General features: G+C 37.1%; 10 protein-coding genes across 10 annotated transcripts; 2 read left to right on the top strand and 8 right to left on the bottom strand. All coding sequences in view use genetic code 12, as the record gives it.

The window, feature by feature from the left end:
- Nucleotides 1–152: 152 nt before the first annotated feature.
- Nucleotides 153–1,178, bottom strand: DEHA2C01892g (DEHA2C01892p; the record flags this gene model as incomplete). The annotated part of the gene is made up of 1 exon (XM_457763.1): nucleotides 153–1,178. The coding sequence occupies one exon, from the start codon at nucleotides 1,176–1,178 to the stop codon at nucleotides 153–155; it is 1,026 nt and encodes a 341-aa protein (XP_457763.2).
- Nucleotides 1,179–1,519: 341 nt separating this feature from the next.
- On the bottom strand, nucleotides 1,520–7,165 carry DEHA2C01870g (DEHA2C01870p; the record flags this gene model as incomplete). Its single annotated transcript, XM_457762.1, has 1 exon — nucleotides 1,520–7,165. One exon carries the CDS (start codon nucleotides 7,163–7,165, stop codon nucleotides 1,520–1,522), a length of 5,646 nt encoding a protein of 1,881 aa, XP_457762.1.
- A 1,281-nt stretch (nucleotides 7,166–8,446) lies between these two features.
- DEHA2C01848g (DEHA2C01848p) lies at nucleotides 8,447–8,791 on the bottom strand (the record flags this gene model as incomplete). The annotated part of the gene is made up of 1 exon (XM_457761.1): nucleotides 8,447–8,791. One exon carries the CDS (start codon nucleotides 8,789–8,791, stop codon nucleotides 8,447–8,449), a length of 345 nt encoding a protein of 114 aa, XP_457761.1.
- A 461-nt stretch (nucleotides 8,792–9,252) lies between these two features.
- DEHA2C01826g (DEHA2C01826p) lies at nucleotides 9,253–11,265 on the bottom strand (the record flags this gene model as incomplete). Its single annotated transcript, XM_457760.2, has 2 exons — nucleotides 9,253–11,090; nucleotides 11,241–11,265. 2 exons carry the CDS (start codon nucleotides 11,263–11,265, stop codon nucleotides 9,253–9,255), a joined length of 1,863 nt encoding a protein of 620 aa, XP_457760.2.
- A 264-nt stretch (nucleotides 11,266–11,529) lies between these two features.
- DEHA2C01804g (DEHA2C01804p) lies at nucleotides 11,530–12,537 on the bottom strand (the record flags this gene model as incomplete). The annotated part of the gene is made up of 1 exon (XM_457759.1): nucleotides 11,530–12,537. The coding sequence occupies one exon, from the start codon at nucleotides 12,535–12,537 to the stop codon at nucleotides 11,530–11,532; it is 1,008 nt and encodes a 335-aa protein (XP_457759.2).
- Nucleotides 12,538–12,871: 334 nt separating this feature from the next.
- Nucleotides 12,872–13,363, bottom strand: DEHA2C01782g (DEHA2C01782p; the record flags this gene model as incomplete). The annotated part of the gene is made up of 1 exon (XM_457758.1): nucleotides 12,872–13,363. One exon carries the CDS (start codon nucleotides 13,361–13,363, stop codon nucleotides 12,872–12,874), a length of 492 nt encoding a protein of 163 aa, XP_457758.1.
- A 648-nt stretch (nucleotides 13,364–14,011) lies between these two features.
- On the top strand, nucleotides 14,012–14,674 carry DEHA2C01760g (60S ribosomal protein L10; the record flags this gene model as incomplete). Its single annotated transcript, XM_457757.1, has 1 exon — nucleotides 14,012–14,674. The coding sequence occupies one exon, from the start codon at nucleotides 14,012–14,014 to the stop codon at nucleotides 14,672–14,674; it is 663 nt and encodes a 220-aa protein (XP_457757.1).
- Nucleotides 14,675–14,918: 244 nt separating this feature from the next.
- Nucleotides 14,919–15,041, bottom strand: DEHA2C01738g (DEHA2C01738p; the record flags this gene model as incomplete). Its single annotated transcript, XM_002770109.1, has 1 exon — nucleotides 14,919–15,041. One exon carries the CDS (start codon nucleotides 15,039–15,041, stop codon nucleotides 14,919–14,921), a length of 123 nt encoding a protein of 40 aa, XP_002770155.1.
- Nucleotides 15,042–15,406: 365 nt separating this feature from the next.
- DEHA2C01716g (DEHA2C01716p) lies at nucleotides 15,407–15,817 on the top strand (the record flags this gene model as incomplete). Its single annotated transcript, XM_457756.1, has 1 exon — nucleotides 15,407–15,817. The coding sequence occupies one exon, from the start codon at nucleotides 15,407–15,409 to the stop codon at nucleotides 15,815–15,817; it is 411 nt and encodes a 136-aa protein (XP_457756.1).
- A 655-nt stretch (nucleotides 15,818–16,472) lies between these two features.
- DEHA2C01694g (DEHA2C01694p) lies at nucleotides 16,473–17,669 on the bottom strand (the record flags this gene model as incomplete). Its single annotated transcript, XM_002770108.1, has 1 exon — nucleotides 16,473–17,669. The coding sequence occupies one exon, from the start codon at nucleotides 17,667–17,669 to the stop codon at nucleotides 16,473–16,475; it is 1,197 nt and encodes a 398-aa protein (XP_002770154.1).
- Between the last annotated feature and the right edge of the window lie 3,693 nt (nucleotides 17,670–21,362).

Genomic DNA, 21,362 nt, shown 5'->3' with positions numbered 1-21,362 from the left:
ACTTACTATTCTGCTTTGTATATATTTGTTTACTACTAATAGTTTTAATTAGTTCTTTTAATTGAGATCGATTCAAATTTTGTGTAATTTTTCGTTCAATCGATCATATCGTTGTATTATAGCCTATGTACTAATATAGATATACAAGCCTGTTACTTTCTAGTCTCTTTATTTATTCTATCCTCAATGACCTGTAATGCCACTTGTCTTCTTCTTTCAGCCACCGAATTGGCCACACTTTTTTGGGTTTGGTTCGCTTGCTCCAGTCTTTTCTGGGCTCTTATATTACCTTGTTCAATCGAATCATCATTAAATGGGGTAATGATTCCTAACATACAACCCAAATCATAGCAACCGTCAAATAGAACAGTCAAATATGGCTTTAAAATCCTAGGGAAAAACTCAACCAATTGGAAAGTATCGGATGCATCGCCTGTAATCAATGAGCCTGAACTGTCTGAACCGCCATTCGCCATTGTAATGGGCAATAATGGGTCAGTTAAAAACGATTGATAAAACCGTAAGTAATTATAGGATATGATGAAGCTCCCAATAGATGGGATTGCTGGGTATAAGGATCTGGTTATTAACAAAGACCATACAGAAACAACATTAAGTAATATGAACGGCAAATGTTTTACTCTGAAATTGATTAGTCCTTGAAACAATACTATATTATGCTCTGGAATAAGCTGCTTCAAAACCACCAAAAATCCAAAATAGTATGAAATACCCCCACCTAATGGTTTATCCATTCCCTCAACATCACCTCTCATCAAATTACAAATAATTGTAATTAGAACAGTTATCAAATTAGTAAATGACCCTAAGACCAAGACAAACTTAATGACCTCCTTATATCCCCAGAACTTTTCCACGTATTTGGTTGATACGGCCAATATAGCGCCTGATATTATAAATGAAACAACCGAAATTTCAGCAAAGATCGCAGTAACTATGACCCATGGGTAGAATATCGTGTAACGTGGTATCAATTGCAAATATGATACTTGGATGTTGTGGAAAACGACTTCATCTTGTTCGTTATTTCCATTACCAATAGCTGAACGGTAGAAAGCAAGTTTTATGAAAAATATAAGCGAAGTTATAGAGATCAATATCCCTAGCAAGATCTTTGTTGATTTGGGTAATGCATACGCCCTCCTTAACAATGCCATGATTTATTTGTTTATATAGATTGACAACTAGATATCTATGTACGTCTAATTTTCTAGTATAGCACAGGTGGCCGTGATTTCATTGTCGCGATTGTGTAATGAACTGTTTTCACCAAAAATTTACGGTGCAAAATCATAAAATAATCCTTAAATTTAATAAACAATTATAAAAACAAATAAAAGTATATAAATGTATAGATACACACAATGACATGAGCTAATAAATACAAAACTGTAACGATTAGATTTTTATTTGAAATAAAATCATTAAAGTCCCTTATTAATTCGTCAAAAAAGTAGAGTAAAGACTTCTTCGTTTATTGAAGATTTTAAGTGACCACTTAAGCTTTAGTTGAGAAGGCAGTCTTTTGGGTCTTTGGTGTGTAACTGTAATAAGTGTATGTAGTACTGGCATAGCTGCTGCCTCTTTTGCCTGTATCGTTGTTGTCCTTGTGTCTTGGTTGGAACAAACCTTTGAAAGGACCATCCTGCAACCCAGAAGGCTCAATATTATCTATTGCTCCAGAAGCAACAGCTGGCCCAACTATAACAATAACAAACAAAATCAATACAGCAAAATATAAAGTACAGTACTTTCTAACCATTCTCTTTCTCAATCTAGCTTGCTTTAATGAATAAATTGGAGGTCTGATCAACCTTGAAGGTTTTAACCAGAACAACATAGTAGAATGCCATCTATCAATTAATGGAATACATAAAATTGGCAATTGACAGAATAAGATGATATGAGCCAAGATAAAGTCACCTGCAAATTCAGACATTTCAATGGTCTTTGCACAGAATTCACGAGCTGGCTGAGTCCAGGCCATGTAACCTAAACCAGAACCATACCACTTACCAGTCCAGAAGGCAGTGTTAGCTTTGTCATTCTTAAATTCTCTTGTCAAGAAACATAAGGTTAAGAATTTAAATAATAATCTTTGAATGTAAATCATAGTAATAACACCTAACAACATTTTTGCGAAAACGAAACCTTCTAAAACCCACATGACGACAAAGAAAATTAAGTTGACAATAACTGCGACACCGTGTGCGACACCAGCAATAACAGCACCAGTTTTCTTACAACACATACCCAATAATGGACCTGCACAACAAGCCATACCAAGACAAACAGCCAAACATCCAAGATCAATGACAACAGGGGCTAAAGCACAGATAACAAGTCTTAATACAGAATTGACTTCCTGTGGATCTTCATAAACACCTGTTTGGGCATTAATGAAAGTGTAAGCAACAAACAAACCAGCCGTATAAATCAAGCATGGCAAGAAATCAGCGAAGAAAACATTCGATCTATGAGCTCTTGTAGCATCACCAGCGCTCTTCTCGGAATCATCACCAATTAACTTACGCTTGAAACCAGTAATACGTGATCTTGAAAGACGAACATAACCAATCCATGAGTTTCTGTGCCATTTGGTGTTACCACGAGATAACCATCTAATAAAATCACGGTAATCAATGAAGAAATCTTCCCACGCAAATTGATGGGGGTTGAAAATAAATGGTGAGAACATTAACGAAGACAATGATGCCCAGAACCATAATAATGGTGCTTGCCAGTGAGAAACGGAACCAAATACAATAATCAACATTGATCTTGCACCTAGGTAAATAGATGAATCAGCAAAACGTGAATATAATATTGAAAATGGAATACGCGAAGTAGCAAAACCTCTACCGGTGGAGATGTATCTAGCACCACCAACTGTTAAGTCAGTGAATAACGATGAAGAATAAATTTGAGCAACGAAAACTTCGAACATTGGGGACAAAGAAAGGATATGACGAACAAATCTTTGCGTCGCTTTCCATACACCTCTTTCAATTAACTCTTGGACAATTAAGGGAATGAAAGAAATGAAGAAAACAATAAAAATAGACAAAGTATAACGTCTAATCCAATCAACAGCAGGGTCAAAATTGTAACAACCATATGGAAGCAAAAGGTCTGTAACTGGCTTGTTCTTATCATAGATACAGAAGGTGGACTCATGGGCTAAAGAATTCAAGTTAGCTAAAACCAACATGAAAACTTGTAATGACAATTGAATAAACATATTATTAATGTGGAAACCTGGATGACCATAGTAGAACGATAAGAAACGATCTAATGGCAACTGAGTGGACAAGTAGTAGTATTCACGAGACAACATTTGTTCACCCATACCAGCACCAATCTTAGTTGTGAAATTCAAAATAGAACCAAAACCCATATCTCTACCTTTACCACATTGATAGTATTCACAATGTTTGATCCGACCACCTCTCATGATAGCAGTCATACCAGCATAAATATCTTCATTTAAATGTAATCCCTTTTGTGCCTTGGCAACACCACCTCTAGTGAACATGAAGGTAGCATTCAAGAAATCAGGATGACCATAATGTAACTTACCACCAATTTGAGCTAAAGTTCTTGCGAATAACGTACCAAATGTTTGTTCTTTACCAGCAGCCACATCACCTAAAACACCTGAATTTTCAGAGAAAATATATTCACGAGCACCTAAAATAGCGACAGGCGTCGTTGGCGAACCATTTTCATCATTCTTCAAGTTTGGCGCGTATGGGTTAACATGTTCAACATTCAATTCTTCGAATTCAGACAACACAGATCTAATCTTCAAACACTCTTCCAAGTAGTTGTCTTGATTAGCATCAATCAATTGAATATATTCACCACGGTGGAAAATAAGAGCGTGATTTTGATTATCAGCTTTACCATCACCTAAAATTGGATTACCAGATAATTGAACTCTAAACTTAGGACGACGTCTACCATTTTCTAACATCTCACAATGACCATCAATCAAAGCAGAGTATACTCTTGGTTCTTCGTCTTCATTCAAGGCTGGTTCTTCGTCCAAGTAGGCAATTTGTAAATCTGGATAAGCTCTCAATAAGAATTCCGCATTTTCCATTTCATCATCTTTGAACTTAGCTAATCTTTGCATAGAAACAATGAATCTGAACTTTCTTCTAGCCATCTTTTCTAATGCTAATTCCAAGCCTTCTGGATCGCCTCCAAAATACTGAACCAATTCTGGATTTTCAACACGGTACAATAATTTAATAGCTCTAGCGTAATTCATAAATCCTGACACAGTACGGTATAAAGTTTGAGATCTCAAAGATGCCCAGATACGGGTTCTTAAGGTATATTCAGGTGCAGCAGATTTGAAACCAATACAATAGAATGGTAAGTCGTCAATTTTAGACTTCAATCCATCTTCAGATAACTTCTCTGGATCATCGCCGTTCTCATAGGCTGCAGTCTCTTCGGCTAAAATTTTTGTATCCTTAACAAAGCATTCCCATTCGACTGGGTGTAATTGTTTTAAATATTCTAACAAGGTAACTCTTGAAAATTGGTCGTCTTCTCTGATAATTTCTCTCAAGGACAATAAAATTTTTTCAGAATAATGAGGAGTAAATACGGTGAAAGTTGGCATATTATCAACAGGTAATGGTTCCAAGATTGGAGTAGCCAATGACTGAGCAAAGAAAGAAATACGTCTTTCCGCCTCGGAATTTCTAGGGAAAAATTCAGTATCAAAGTTATTATCATCCTGGGATACGAAAAAGGTTGGAGCTCTCAAAGTACGCTTACCTTCTACTTCAGAAGGAACCTGATGATATAATAACTTTTGGACGTGATCAATAGCTAATAAATGTTCCCTGTACATGGAAATGACAATAGCATTCCAGATTTGAGAAATTAAAACCTTTGGTTTATACTTGATTTCCATTTCAGTAGTAGCCAAAATCTTTGAGTAAATTCTCTTCGGCAATCTTGTGAAAATGTTTCTCCATGGGGTCAATATAGAGATACCCAAGTAGAATGAACGACCAACCGAAAAGATACAGTTAACAATAATCCACCACATGTAGGTATCTAAGAAGAATAATAACAAATCAACCGCATAAATCAAACCTAAGACAATTTTAGCCTGATGTTTACATAATTCGTTTTTAAACCAAACTTCACCAGTACATCTCATAGTAGTTGTTGATAAAATTCTAATTGGATCTCTGATGGACAACGTTAAGAAGAAATAAGATTCTGCAAACTTTGCAGCGAAAACAGCAACCCATACCAAATAAGACATCCACATGTCTAACCCTCTTAACTTATTGAAGTTTGCCGTGAAAGTTTGAGACGCCAAATATTTTCTTGATCTCTTATTCATGTACGACGTAAATAAACCACCCAAAGGCATAATAGCAAAGAAAATTAACGTGGCAATAGCGATAAAGAAACCAACGATAGACACAGCATGTGCCGCCTTTGAAACGGTTTGTAAGCCCGCATAATAGAAAGTAAACACAACTGGAACCAAATTAACAATGAAAATAATAATTAAGAAAAGTAAACGACGGGTTAAATGTTGAGCACCTGCCCATTCTCTTGGGACAAATAACCATTCGCAAACAGTAGCCATAATTTGAATAAACGAAGCAAGAACACCTCCGATAGCAGCAGATGCCCATCTAGAGGATGCAGTAGGCTGGTTGTTTAATGGCTGAGCATAATTCTTCGTATATAAAGTTGGGGAATTGTAGGCTGTGTACATCCAGTAAACAGTACCATGAATAACCCAGATTCTATTGTAATTGGTTAACAAATGTAACCATGTTCTAATTTCCTTATATGTCTTGAAGAAAACATTTGACCATTCAATTTCACCCAATTTTAAATAACGTTCTTCTTGAGGAATATCAACTAATCTAGAACCGTCTTCGCAAATAATTCTAGAAATACCTTCTGGGTACCAAAATAATTGATTGACATCATCGTAACCAATAACTTTATTGTGATCCTTTTCACGTTTAACAAACCTACCTTCATAAATTTCATAGACTTGGGATCTGATGAATCTATACAAAGGCGTAATAACACGATTCAAATAATCACCTTCGGGAACTGGTTCTTGTCTTTGCTGACATTGAGGCGACATTAAATAATCAAAAGCAGTCTTATAAATGTAACAAATAGTTTCTGGAGTAAAACGAACTTGGTTAGCTTCACCCCATAACAACAAGTATAAGGCAATATCCCTGACTCTTTCTTCAGGAGATAATCCGTTCATCTTAGCTCTCCATCTGATTTCTGCAGCATCTAAGGAATAATCACCTTCCAATTCATTCGCTAATGCATCCATGTCTTGACCATGCTCTTCGACAGCTTTTCTAGCCTTCTTGGACTTCTTAGAAGCTTTTCTAGCTTTCTTACCGACTTTACCCAACGTCATATTGCTGAAACCAATAGCATCGTCTAAATCCTGTTGAGAGGCAAAAAACCACTTTTTATAATTCGCATTATCACCACCAATATAGTCAGCATGTAAACTTAATAAAGCTTGCGCTGGTGACATTCTTGAAGACCTGGAATCTAACAAAGTCATGAAGTAATCGAACATGTTTCTCATAGAATCTCTTTGGAACCCGAATTTATTGGCTAAGTCAATGAAGATATCTTCAACGTGCTCGATCTTTATAGGAGCCTGAGGATCAGCAGACCAAGCTGGGTAAGGCAAACTAGAGGACATTTGGAATTGGGTTGGATCGTAGCTACCCATGCCACCACCGTAGATAGGAGTAGAGGCACCGGATGATCTTGGGCCACCGTAACTCATTTGTGATGGGGTGTATTGTGTACCATATTGATCGTACCCAGGAGTGCCAGGGGTTTGTCCACCATAACTGAAGTCAGAAAAGGCTTCAGGGTCTGCATTGTAGCCACCAACAGGTTGGCCAGGAAGCTGCTGACCTCCGGTGAATTGATCCTGATATCCGTCCATATCATACGGTTGCTGTTGATATTGAACATTAGGATCATAATAGTCTTGTTGAGGCTGATTCAAATCATCATACGGTTGTTGCTGGTAATAACCTTCGTCCCCAGCAGCCCCGTGTTGATTCGGATCATAGTAATTATGATTATTATCGTTATACGACATCTAAATTACTGTTAGTAATATAATCAATTATGAAATCCCACCAAATATGTGGTTTTATATAAATAGATAGATGGATAGATAGTTTCTCTGCGAAATGTATAATTCAAACAGGAGACAATTCATCAAATCGGGACCGGAAAACTTTTTTTTCTTTTTAATTACCGTTTTAAAAAATTCGAGGTTTAAACCGAGACTCCCTAATTAGGCTGATCTAATAGTGCGACTTTCATTTTTAAGGCGTAGAATGATCTGCTTCGATAAGACCACTATATCCTATCTGAATCAAGTCTACACATGTCCCTAGTCTCTATATGGCTTTAATATCCCTCGAGTTCCATTATGCACCCTTTCTTCCATCTTCGTAACAAAAAGAAGTTCCCCTGATTCACTATGGCTGTGTAATCCCTTCCATGGCGGCTAATATTGTCGCCATCATCGCTGTCAAAACTTGGTCTATAGTATTCACAGTGTCCTGCTCATCTAAAAACCCCGGATCAACCTTCTATCAACCTTTCCTTAAAAAAAAATACACGTAGCCGGTACCAAATCATCCCGAATCAAATCATGTTCCATTCATATCCAATTCCCCTAGAAAAAGTTAACATACAGTGAATTATGTATTCCAATACAACACTCGATAAATCGATAGTAACGATAGTTTAAAAATTAACAAGGAAGTTTAAAAAAACGAAAGTCTGAAATAGAATAAGTACATTGAAATTAAAAAAAAACGGGATATAACCCTCTGAAGTATTCTACTACTGGATCACGGGACCGCATATGTTTTTTCGCTGCCCGTTTTTCCTATATTTCTCGTACAGGGACACCCAAACTGGTGAATTCGCGTCGCCCAACTGGCGGACAATACGTGTATATAGCGCCCAAATTAAGTGCGATAGGAACAGGGCAATCTGTATGGTGGAACGAAGAGGCGCAAGCATTGTATCTATAAATATCCTTGCCACAAAGGCGATTGGTAATGCAAACGCCGGTGAGTGGTTAACCAGAGGGTAGTGGCTAATTCGCGACTGGCATTTGTGCACGTGAGCACTTTTAATTAATCTGCTAACAAGAGTAAGGGAGAATCCAGATAGTCAGAAAGGAACTCTAGAACTTGGGCTGAGAGATACTTTTTGAATCATGGCGTGATAATAAGGTTTCGGTAATGTCTATGTGGAGACTCAAACGTAGGAATATTCAGCGGTGATTCGAACGCTCGTGTGCTCTTAGGTCTGTACAATTATAATCGGGCACTGGCGCTGGACATGAACACTTAAACTCCTACGATATGCGGTCGCTACGGAGAATAGTATGCTCATGTACGGAAAAGACCGCAAGTAGCAATAAAAAGAGCAATAGAAGGATTAGGTACCTTACACGGGCTGCGTAACGTAATGTGCATAGCAATAACTTCTGCCGGGTAATGTTGGACTCAGGCGTGGTCGTGTCTTGAAAGTTGACACGGGGCAACGAGACGAAAAAAGATCCCTGGTTATTATTGGTGTATGTATATAATTTGGGCGCATGGGTGCGATTTGCGGCGAGTAGAGCTGTAAATGGATGAGACTTCGCACTTCCGGCTTGGTCTTTGGGAATTAGGCCCCAAACTAAAACCAACAATATCATGGTAGCTAAAGAACTTTCGCCATTTCAAGCACATGTGACCTGGCAACAGACAGGCGATGATGTCCAACAAGTAAAGTGCGATATATAGACAACGTAAAACGTAATGAAAAAATAATTGATGCGTCAAAGTTGCAGGAGACATAAAATCTAGATTCTACGCTTCATTTCAATGCGAAACGCGATTCTTGAACAATCACGAAGCGCGGTTGCAGGACAAGGTATACGTCTGCGAAGAGAAGAAGCCTGGGAGTGATGTTTTCAATTAGTACCCCTAAATGAGTAATCTGTTTGGAAGATGGGAGATACAGCGAGCTAAGGCAGGTGCAAAAATATTTATTTCTATACAGTTGACTATCTAGGCACTACTTGGCACAAATGGCACAAATGGCTTATATCAGGGGACACCAACCACGAGAGTAATTGGCACCGATAGTTGTTGTGGTGATATTGATGAAGTCGACCTAATCAGACCATCCTAACAGATGTAATTCTTTTCTAATGTCGTCCTCCTTTTTAATTTTGGACACCTGGGTGTCTTCCAAAATTTCGCCATTGGCCTGCTTCATTTTCAATGTTTCTATGGCCCTCAATTTTTTCAACAACGATCTGATTTTCTTCTCTTCCAACGAGCTTACACCGCCAATGACGCCACTTTCTGAAGTTTCATTGTCCTTTTGGACACTTTCGACGCTGTTCGATGGCGATCCGGTCTGTTGTCCTTCGTCTTGTTGTTGTTTTTTAGCCTCCCTCTTCTTCCTGTTCTTGGCGGCACTTTTGCTTTCTTTAGGAGTGTTATCTACCGGAGCAGCACCTGGGACCACTCTGGTTCTGGCACCGTTGCCGTTCGATCCAGAAAGCGAGCTGCTTGATTGTAATTCCTTTTGATATAATGACGTTCTGGCACTGCTGCCAGAATTTCTGGCGTGGGGTGGACGATATGCTCCACTAGGCTTCTGAGCAGCACTCAAGTCATTAGCTTGCTTCTTTGCTAAATATTCTTTTGTAGATTCATGTGCGACAGGTGCATCTTCCAAGTTTCTTAATGGGGGAAACTTATCCAAGCTTTGGGGCTTCCAAGTGATCGAATATAATTCTTGGTATTCCTTCAAATAAACCAATTTACCACTAGCATGCCAAATCTTACACCCATTATCGACTCTCAATCTTGGTGATGTGGTGGCTGTCAATATGTATCTTCCACATGGCGACCACTCACATACCGAAGTATTTGCAGCTTCGAAAGTTACTACCTTTGAAAACTTATTTTGACGGTCATATACATCAACTGTACCTTGCAAGTTACCAAAACCGGCTACTAATACATATCTGGCATGTGGAGAATACAATATAGTATTTCTTGGTGCAGTTGGTAATGAGAAGATAGCATTACCTCTGGCATCAAAAAATGTTGTATCGGCTGGCATGTAGCCATACACAACGGCAAACTCTCTTGCAGAAGGAGACCAGGTGATATCATGAATAGGACCAGTTCTTTTCAAGTCAATTCTTGAGTCATATGATCCTGCAATTCCTAACAAATAAAGGTTGGTTTCCCCATAGTAAGACTTGTTGGTGGTATCGTGATCTGTAGATGCTAATGCTAATAATGCAGTACCAATCGAATTCCACTTTAATTGACATCTTTCAGCTTTAAAGAAATTCTTCAGGCAAATTGGCTGATTGAAATTTGGTACATTGTAAATCACGACACTTGCTGGTTTACCATTCTTCTCTGGGATAAAAATTGCAATGGATGGATTTAAACCTGGACTCATTTGAAAGCTTTGGAAAGTAGCCTTCGGATCACTAAGCTTATACTTATAGGTGGGTTGATTAATATTAATTTCTTCATTACTAGAATTCGTGACATCAAAAAAATGGAGCTCCTTGTTATTGACATTTTTAGCAAAGAGCTTTTCGTCTTGCGTGAATTGTGGTTTCCATCCAGCTTGATGTTTATTCGACCATTCACTAATAATGCTATTAGAATTAATATTGAAAATTTTCACATTTTTATTCCATACTCCACTTTCCTTATCCTGTAAAATCGGTTTACACCACAAGCACAAGTAAGTACCATTTGGTGAAAAATATATATCGAAGACTTCTGGCAAATCGATTCTGGTTTGCAATGGTGCCTCTTTAGTGGTCCTAACCACTACCACTTCATTCGGTTGAGTATAAGCAAAATATTCGCCATTACTTGAATATAAAGCAGCACGGCATTCAGCAGTAGGTTTAGGAAATGTTGTGATTTCTTCGTAATCCTGTATTAAATCAATAGATTTAGGTTGACGACCTGGTTATAGTTAGTAAATGAGCTCGAACGGGCAAACTATTAAGATATTAATGTGAATGTGTCGATTCTTCTGAAAGTAAGTTCCATGGTGAAGAAATGGACTTCCACGTATAATGTATTTTCAAAGGCAAATTAAAAAGAAAAACATACAGAAAAACTGAGTAGTTGCTGACATATCGGTAGCTTCCTCTTAATGTTTTTGACAAGAAATATGAATTGGTATTCAAATGTAGCGTTATCCAAGTCCTAAATGTCAAATAATTTTAGCATTAATCGTCCATAAAAAATCGATTTGCTGATACTCGACAAAATATTTAAGAAGAGATCACGTGCATCATTACTACTATACCATCGGTGTCTACATTATCATACACGTAGACAAAGACGTGGCAATGCCTGCTTACATATATTTCGCTATGTATATATACGTTTTTGAATTTCATTTGACTTCACCAAAGTTATAATGTCCCGTTTCATTTGCATGTTTTGAAGCTCCCATTTCCCCTACCAATATCTTATAACAATCTAAGCACCTTATTCTGAAAGTAGTTGTATTCGTAGAATAATTTTGAGTTTGTAAATAGTGGCACAATTTAAGGGAATATTCAAGAACCAACTCTTCTATCTTCGAATTTATAGGCCAGACGCACGTATCGGTTTGCTTATCCTGACTTGAAGTTGACAAATTAACATTCAAAGATAAAATGTCGTAGTGAATACCCAGATATATCAATATTATAAAATTGTCTGGCTTATTTGCTTCATTCTCGAATCTTATGAATTTTCCCAGTTCAATATCAAGACAATTGATTCTGACTTTGAACCATTCAGCCAATATGCCTAACTCGATAGCACCGCCCCACGAATCTTTCTTTAGTATCCATTGACAGTATTTATCTACTGTTCTACCGAGTACAACTTCGTTATAAGTATCCTGATTATCCTGAATCGTACTACTGATAATAGATCTTAGATTACTAGGTGGTGAAATGCCATCGCGATCGAACGAATCATATCCAAAGAGGCCATACGAGATTGAGTTGAACATACATGAATTATCGTCAGGTATATTCCGAAGAATTAGGTGCTTGTCTAATGACTCAATATAAATGGATGGAATATTAGGATCTGACTTTGTTTTAGTATGTGAACCACTAGACACCTGTGTCGGGTTGGATTCTTGCATATCAGTTGAAGAAGATTCATTTTCATCTTCCAATATTAATTGATCTCCATTTTTAATGCCTAGTTCACTGAGTGGCGCCTCCAATCTCGACATATCTATGGCTTTGGGAGGAAACCCATTCTTAAGAGTAACAACCGCATCATCGGATATCGAACCCTTAAGTGCTGTTTTGATTTCATGAACTAAAGTATTCAACGATACTTGGTTACTTGTACAACTTATTACTGAAGCCCCGGCTCGAGACTTGATTTTTACCTTCATAATAGACAATGTTTGTGGTCGTTGTGCAATCAGTGCCCGAAATGTCTTATCAATCCGATATAAAGAATAAGGTTACACAAAACTACATCTCCCCGTACCTGTTCAAGCTAACGAACTATCTAAAGACTACAATTGAACGAAACGAAGCAGAATCATAACTGATTGCCGTGTATTAGAGCCGACATCTCCTTGACGATGCAGGTGTTGTATGATGTGAAGTAGCTAACTCTTGCAGTAAATATAAACGTGTAAACACACTTTAAACGAAATGAAATCATAAGAATGTTTGCAAATGTGCAACAAAAATCTAGTATACAAAATAGTCAACAGCACCTCAGTTGTCGGTCATTTCGACCTCGCCTTCGGGCACTATTGGCTTGTCTTCTTGGCCAGCCTCCCCACTTGGGATCCCGGTTATAATCGCATCCAAGTTGTCTTTCTTCTGGTCCTTCAACTCGTCGAACTCCTGTTTATTTTGCTCCTTGAATTGCTCCAATGCCTTGTATTTCTCCACTGATTCCATGAATTTAAGCATATTGACTCCTGTGGCCGCTTCCGATTCCAAGTTGCTGTATGGCCTTTGCTTCAAATCTCTGGCTCTTCTCTTGTGCACCTTACCCTTGGTGTGGCGGTCTAATGCCTCCTGATTTTCATAGTATTTGGCACATTCAATACAATAATATTGTCCCAACCCGGCCTTATTCTCGTCAAGTGGCTGGTTTTTCAATCTCATAATCGACTCCTTCGATGATAAGTCATTATAAATAAGATCAAGATCTCTGGTTCTTCTCTTTGTCTTATATCTTTTCACACTGTATCTACCCATTTTGACTATATATATCACTATCCACGTCTTACCTCTTTGATTCACCGTACATAAATCTTATGAGATGAGCTTTGAATTTTTTATATCTCCTGCATACTACATTCATCCCCTTTTAGGTCGAGTCAAAACGTTTGGCCCGCTTATCCATTATCCGGTATATAGACACGGTGCTCAGAAAGCGGATTTCGTGAAAAAGCGGTCACATTCGCTCATGTGATGAGGTTTAAGCCCGGGTAGCGGGAATGAAAAGTTTTGTGACCCGCGGCGGGTTTGTGTAATAATGGCCATAATCTGCGTGAGACTTACTCTGGAGCTTACTAAAAGAGAATTTTTTCGGGACGTTTCTATATTCCTTATTACAAGATCACTACTATAGTAAATTAGGTATGTTTAAAGTGCAAAATAGGGATGACTACGTATCAATAAGCACATGAGGACCATGCAGAACATTATTCAAGAAGAGCAGGAAGAAATGGATGACAAGAAGTACTTGGCAGTAGAATATTACAGTGGAAAAAAATGATTACAAATCAAATAAAAAAAATTGAATGGGTATATAAGCAAGGAAAAAGACCTCATGGTAAAAATTGATACAGTTAATAGGATTATTTGTGAATCTTTGATTACTAACATTAATTATTAGACAAAATGGCTAGAAGACCAGCTAGATGTTACAGATACTGTAAGAACAAACCATACCCAAAGAGTAGATACAACAGAGCTGTCCCAGACGCTAAGATCAGAATCTACGATTTAGGTCGTAAGAAGGCTACTGTTGATGAATTCCCATTGTGTATTCACTTAGTTTCTAACGAATTAGAACAATTGTCATCTGAAGCTTTAGAAGCCGCTCGTATCTGTGCTAACAAATATGTCACCAAGATTTCCGGTAGAGATTCTTTCCACTTGAGAATCAGAGTCCATCCATTCCACGTCTTACGTATTAACAAGATGTTGTCGTGTGCCGGTGCTGATAGATTGCAACAAGGTATGAGAGGTGCTTGGGGTAAACCACACGGTTTAGCCGCTAGAGTTAACATTGGTCAAATTCTTATGTCTGCTAGAACTAAGGACTCTAACAAGGATGTCGTTATTGAAGGTTTGAGAAGAGCTAGATACAAGTTCCCAGGTCAACAAAAGATTATTATCTCTAAGAAATGGGGTTTCACTCCTCTTAACAGAGACGAATACCTTGCTAAGAAGAACAATGGTGAAGTTAAGGACGATGGTGCTTACGTCAAGTTCTTAACCAAGAAGGGTAAGTTAGAACAAAACTTGAGACAATTCCCTGACTACCAATACCAAGTTTAAATAAGCTTGTGAATTAATTGGTTTTCAAAACTCTGTTTTTAGTATATTTTAATAAAATATCTTTCTTTAAATTCGTTATTGTAGTGATTATATGTGGTTGCTATGTAAGTAGAGGTATATCTCTGAACTACATTGCTAAATTTATGGTCAAAAAAAAGTCCATCATTTTTCGCCCGAGATGTCAGTACCGTTTTCGAAAGATTATCCCTATTAATTGGATGAACCTTTTTGTTTTGCCTTACATTTAGGATTTACATGCTATAAGAGATAGTCTAGCTCTACAAACTATGTATTTTAGCCCATTGACCCGAAGCAAAGGCTGTGTGTATCCCACAACCCCATAATCGCGTAACATTGGAGAGTTCATCTTACTTTTGAAGCTATTCTTCCGATAATCCTGTAGTTTTTCTTGATGCAAGGCATCATTTTTGAAAGTAATTCTTGAAGATATCCAAAACAGCTAACGACGTCTTCCAGCTTGTGATAGGTGTCGTGTCAGGGAGACAAAGTGTCAGGCAGCTCCCATTCGCTAACTGTGCAAACGCTGAGGCTGAATGTATGCATTAACTCAAGCATTTGGGTAAAGAGATTACTAGATTTTTTCTTTGGTCATTGGAAGAGCGAATCCTTGCTTTTGATGAAGAGCAGGCTTCTTTTGAACAACAATCAGAATCTTTACAGCAAGGATCTAAGCTTTCTAGATTGTTAAATAATCAAAATCAAGAAACATCAATGGACCCATCTCCATTACATATCTCTAGTAGATCTCAATTACCCTCCCAAACTCATCTTCAACCAAACCCTACAAGGTCTGACAGTGATGGCTTACCGCCTTTGAATAATGATAAAGAAGACACTAACCGACATAAGACGGATTCTTTGCTCGCTACCACTTTTTCTGTAAGATCAGCTTCCCACGTCAGTGATGATCATGACAGTCAAATTCGGCAATACTTAAGCCCATCATCTCGCCAAAGTGAAGAGGAAATATTTAAGGATAAGAAACAGGCGTCTATTAGAAAACTTGGGAAAGGTTTCTTGCAGCAGACACGTAGGAACAACACTAGAAATAGACTTACAGATATAACAGCTTATGATTGCTATTCATTAGATTGGAAAGACGTTATTTGCATGGATGAATAGCGTACTACATGAATGTGTATTTCATCTTCAACTAGAGAAATGCAAGAATAGGCCCAAGAAACTTCTTCGATAGCCCTTTCTCGGGTAAATATAGTCATAGCCATTTCTCTAGTTTCAATGAGTCGGCCACAGTTATCCGTTTCTGACCTTGGGCGAATTGCTCATGATTTTTTCTGGAAATCGGCGACGAATTCATGCCCGAATACTAATTGGTCGTGGAATTAAAAAGCTTCAGAATATATTACTACTATTGCAATACACTCTATTGGTTCCAAAAGCAGGAAACTTGGGACAGCTTTCGGGTTCAGCTATGAGATTTGCAACTGAAATGGGTCTCTATGCTGAAGCTGATACTTAAAAAAGTATTGTTGGACATCACTCATAACGCATGATTTGCTGCAAAATCAGTGCGATGAATGCTAGTTGTAGAGTGTGAAGAGAGGATTTTTTATGAATGATTTTAGCAAAAATAGAAAGGAAGTTGTATTTTGGTATTAGGATTGTATGTTAACCTTGTACGTAAGTCTTGAATATTTTTTTTTTTTTTGACAATGATTTTGAAATTATCGTACATTCAGAATTCTCAAAAAAATTAATGTTAATGCTATATACCAAAAACAAACATAGCCATTAATCTCGACGGCAATCAGTCTGTTTAGAATTTGTAAAAATCATCTTCTGTGAAATTCACAACTCCTTCAGTTGAAGATAACATGAGCTTATCAAGGATTCTGTGTAAAATTACTGCATCTTTAAAAGTTGGTACTCCGGAAAATGCGAACCTTTGTGCTTCATGGTTTGGTTCAATCGCTTCGTACATTTGTGCCACATTCTGTGCAAAAGGATTGTAGTCTTTCATATCGGAAAATGTCATATTCCCATTCTGATCAAAATATTTTAGTGTTAGTTTATTCAATTCCACAAAACACGATTGTGATTCAATTAGGATGTACCCTTCGGTCCCAAAAATCTCCCACTTTAGTCCTGGCGATTCTTTACAAAGCGGTACACCGGGAATGGCATTCACAGATACAGTCACATCATTTTCAAATGTACCTGCAACAAGTACGTCATTTGGACTTTCATTCTTTTTTACTCTCCCTGTGGCAATCCCCTCTTTATTAACCTCAACATACTCAGGATTTCTATTTAAAATTTCAGCGAAAAGTTTCTTAGGATATGACCCAAGGGTGTACATTATAGCATCAAACAAGTGAGCGAAAGGTATACTGAAAAGAGTATGACCATTCTCAGGATTTAAATAAAAATCTTCACTACCCTCAAGAATTTGACCATTAAAAATAGCACCACAATACCCTATAGCCCTTGTTCTGAGAACTCTTCCTAACGCACCAGACTCAATAAGACGTTTAGCCATTAAAATCTGAGGAGCTTTTCTAGATTGAAGGCCCACAATAGTTGATTTAGCATTATTCTTCCTCGAGGACAAAATTGTTTCCGACTCATTTAACGACTTTGCTAAAGGCCATTCAGAATATATTAACATAGGTGAATCTATTAAGTTCATGATAATTTTAAAATGATAGCGTACATTAACACTTACAACTGCAATATCAATATCCTTGTGATTCTGAACCACTTCTTCTTCTGAACGATAAATTTTTAAATTAGGGTCTGAGTGTTCTAGAATCTTTGCAATCTTTTTGCCTTTCTCTTCATTTGAGTTCAATAATCCATGAAGTACAAATTTGTTCTTCAAATGCTGCAAAGCTGGATAATGGGATATTGCAGCCCACGAGGCATTACTTGCATACTGAACATTGTTGGGGTCTTTGTTCAATTCATTTGGATGATTTTCTGAACTCAAACCTATCAATAAAAGGCTTTTCATTTTTATTTTTCGTATTGAAGCTGTTTTCAATTGAGTTCAAAAGCTGCCCATATATATATATATATATAAAATATGCAGATTTGGTAATACCACAGCGGCATTTATCTTACTTTCCGTATCGGCTGACTAATATATTTTCAAAGTGGTACTAGAAATCACTTGAGGTGAAGTTCTCCTTCTTCAACTATATTTTGAGGCTTCTTGGAGTATTATAGATGCAGAGCGAACTTTGGTACTTGGCAGAATCATTTGGAAGATTTAATTATGAGCTACGGAAATTACATAGTGGTCTAGAATATTGTAGGGCGTAAATATTAAATACCGCTTTTCTATCTTCGACAATGCATTTGCAGTTAAAAACAATTGTTATTAAAACACGATTCAAAAATGAAGTTATTTGTTAATTGAGTTTCTTTGACCTAGTTTAACGGTCCTTGAAATTCTCACTCAAGTATTACAGATATAGATGATGAGATTAATTTGTTACCGATTCACAATGTCATCGACTGGCAGATAAATTAATATTAGGAATACAACTGGAAAATCCTCAGTATATCAGAACCGTTATTATTTTATTACTACTATTTTTGGAATTGATGATGGCTATCTTTTCAAATTCCTTAGGTTGTTAAAGCTGCCGCAAAGCAAAAATCTTATAATTTCGGTTCAGTCCTAGATATCGCTGCGTGGATTATCTATGCATGGAACTTTGATTTAGATGGTGAATTAGTGTGTAATTATTTTGGTATTTAGCTCTCAATCTTGTTTTGATATCCTTGGCAGAATTCCAGAATATTAGAGCCACTATGGATTCTATGTAATTTAGCTCATTCATCGGAACCTATAGAATGTTTGTCCCATCCCATAATCGCGGAACATAAAGTTTTGCGTAAATCGATAGAAATCATCCTCGGTCATTAGAACGGCGAATCTGTGCTATTGAAGGGCAACAGGTGTCATATGAACAACAATCAGGGACTGGAAAAAGTATATTAACGGGCTAGATTGATAGATAATTAACATTAACATGTCTCAAAGGTCCTATCGCCATTGCCAATATCCAGCAGATCCGTGACTCATCTACATGCAACGCTGTAAGTCTGATATTGAAATGAAGACATTATCCGAGATAAGATGAATGTCTCGCTTCTTTATGGTTATAACTAATTCTGTAAATATCTTATGGCTAGTAGTTCCAAAAGAATACTGCACAAAATTATTATGATTTTGTGTCATACCAAATTCGGTGAACTTCCGAAAATTGTAAAATATGACAAACTAACAAGCGCTTCATACGGAAGGGGTATTAACGGGGTATGAATGATGATGATTACAAATATGTAAATTCTTATAAATGGAATGAATTTTATTGAAATTCGGAATATCAAAATTCGATAAGGACCTATATATTATGCTGTTATGATTGTTGAAGGACAGGCTGCAAAAACAAAAAACCAAAATTTTCAAGCAGAAACTGACGAAGAAATATTGGGAAATGAAGTTGAAATATCGGGCCAGGAATATGAGAACTTTGAACCTCCGGACTGAGGAAAAGCGTGGTTTATAGCAATAGGAGCTATGTTTTCCCATTTTGCAACTTGGGGAACAAGCGCTAGTTACGGAGTTTTATATATCACACAATACCTTTCAAGGTGCTACTGATAAATATTTTACATTAGTTAGAAGCATCGTCGTTTTCTTAGGCTAATTTTTAGCCCCCTGGGCCTCTATCGCAGCGAATTTATTAGGTATAAGAACTGTGATAGGGATTAGTATAATTCTTCAGACTGTCGGGTTTTTATTGGCATCATTTTTGAGGAAGCTTTGGCAATTATATTTATTTCAGGGAATTTTGGTTGGACTCCTTTCCTCTAACTTTCATTCCCGCAAGCCTTACCATTACCACATGGTTTTTAAAAAGACGAGCTACTGCAATGGGAGTCACAGTAAGTGGTGGTAGATTCGGAGGACTTATTTTTTAGTGTCAACAAAATGCTTGGGGATTTGGATGATCAAAAATGGGCACTTCGAATGATTTGTTTCGTTACCTTCTTTGCTGGATTGATTGTATTCATTGTAATAGAATCATATAAGCCTTTAAGCAGAATGCGTTATGAATCGAGTAAAAAAGAGCAATTTAGAAACTCTTTAGTCTTGATTTTTGATAAAGTTGTCTTTAAATCGATTGGATCTATTTTAATTATGGTATTCAATTTGTCAACTCGGGTATATTCTTATGCTCTTTAAAGTGTCACCTTATGCGAGACTGGTGGGTCTTTCATCACAACAAGGAGCAGTTCTCACAGCTTTGTTTAATACAGGTTAGTGAATCGGTAGACCATTTCTAGGGTATTTAGCAGATAAATTTGGGCATTGTAATACTGCGGCAATTATCAATTTAATCAATGCCATTTTGCTATTGGCATTTTGGATTAATGCAGACAATTATGGATCCTTGATTACATTTGTACTTGTATTAGGAGCTATTATTGGAATTGGAAATGCCATGGAGTAACCGCTAGCAGAGGATATAATTGACGATCCCTATAAAATACCTGCAGCATGGTCGACTGTTAATAGCCTGGCATTATTTTTTTGCTTAGTAGCAGAAATAATCGTATGAGAGATGAATCAAGCAGTAGGCCTTACTTACGTACCCAAATATTTTCTGGGTCGTGTGTTTTAGCTTGTTTCCTTCTTTTATTAGTTATTAGAATTCTTGATACGGAAGAGCCTCAAAAGATAACGGAAACAAATTCATTATATTTTGAGAGCTTAAGAAGCGAAGCAAGTGTGTCACAAGAAAAGAAAATTTATGAATTTTACAGGAATGAAACTAAAAAAGAATTAGAGAGTAAGTTTGAGCATATTTTAAAGCCCACAATTATGAGTTATATCTGGCGTATGTTTTATTTTAGTAAGGTATAAAGTATTATTGTTTACATATTTATAGAAAAGATTTATAGAGTTGGACATTTGTGTCTTTGAGGCGGAGGGATGTCATAATATCTTTTAAACTATGTTGTATTCGTTATATGTATTGAATTTATTTTGATTTTAGAGAATTTTGATATCTTTCTCGTCGGCTCATTCGTTATAACTATGAAGTTGATCCCGCCCTAGAAACATATAATCTCCTCAATAAGATATGTATATGTCCATTCGATTATGTAGATACAATACTATGGGTCGTAAAGACCACCGTAATAGCTAATCGTGAATCGAACGATGAGTATTAGTCAACAAACTCAGTACATGATTGATGTGAATTGATAAATATTCGCTTACAAATTATATCAATTGAGTAGGTGGAAACCATGAAAATGGATCTTGGTTGTGTGCTGGAATGAAATTGCACCTTTATTGCAAATTAAGAATTCAAATGATTCGGTGGTCGGAGGTATCGGAGTGTAAAGGAGGATCTTACGTTTTTCGCCAGCCTAAGAGTTTAACTTCGATCTACTTCGGAAAGCGTCTCGCGCATCTATGTCTATATCGTATTCTATGTTATAGGAGAAATTGTAGCTCTTACATGTTGGGGTTTATCGTTTTTGTCGTATATAGACCCGAAAATATGGGAGATGAGTCCCGCAACCCCAAGATCGCGAAAGTTGGAGTTCTTCAACCATTCTACAATCTACATTATCCACTAATCATAAAGCTTTTCTTGAAGTATTCTTGACATTCAACATC

The sequence above is a fragment of the Debaryomyces hansenii genome (genome assembly GCF_000006445.2).
Source record: "Debaryomyces hansenii CBS767 chromosome C complete sequence".
In the NCBI taxonomy this organism is placed as follows: Eukaryota; Fungi; Ascomycota; class Pichiomycetes; order Serinales; family Debaryomycetaceae; genus Debaryomyces; species Debaryomyces hansenii.
The sequence above is the reverse complement of the archived record's forward strand: the minus strand, read 5'-3'. Positions and strand labels throughout refer to the sequence as shown.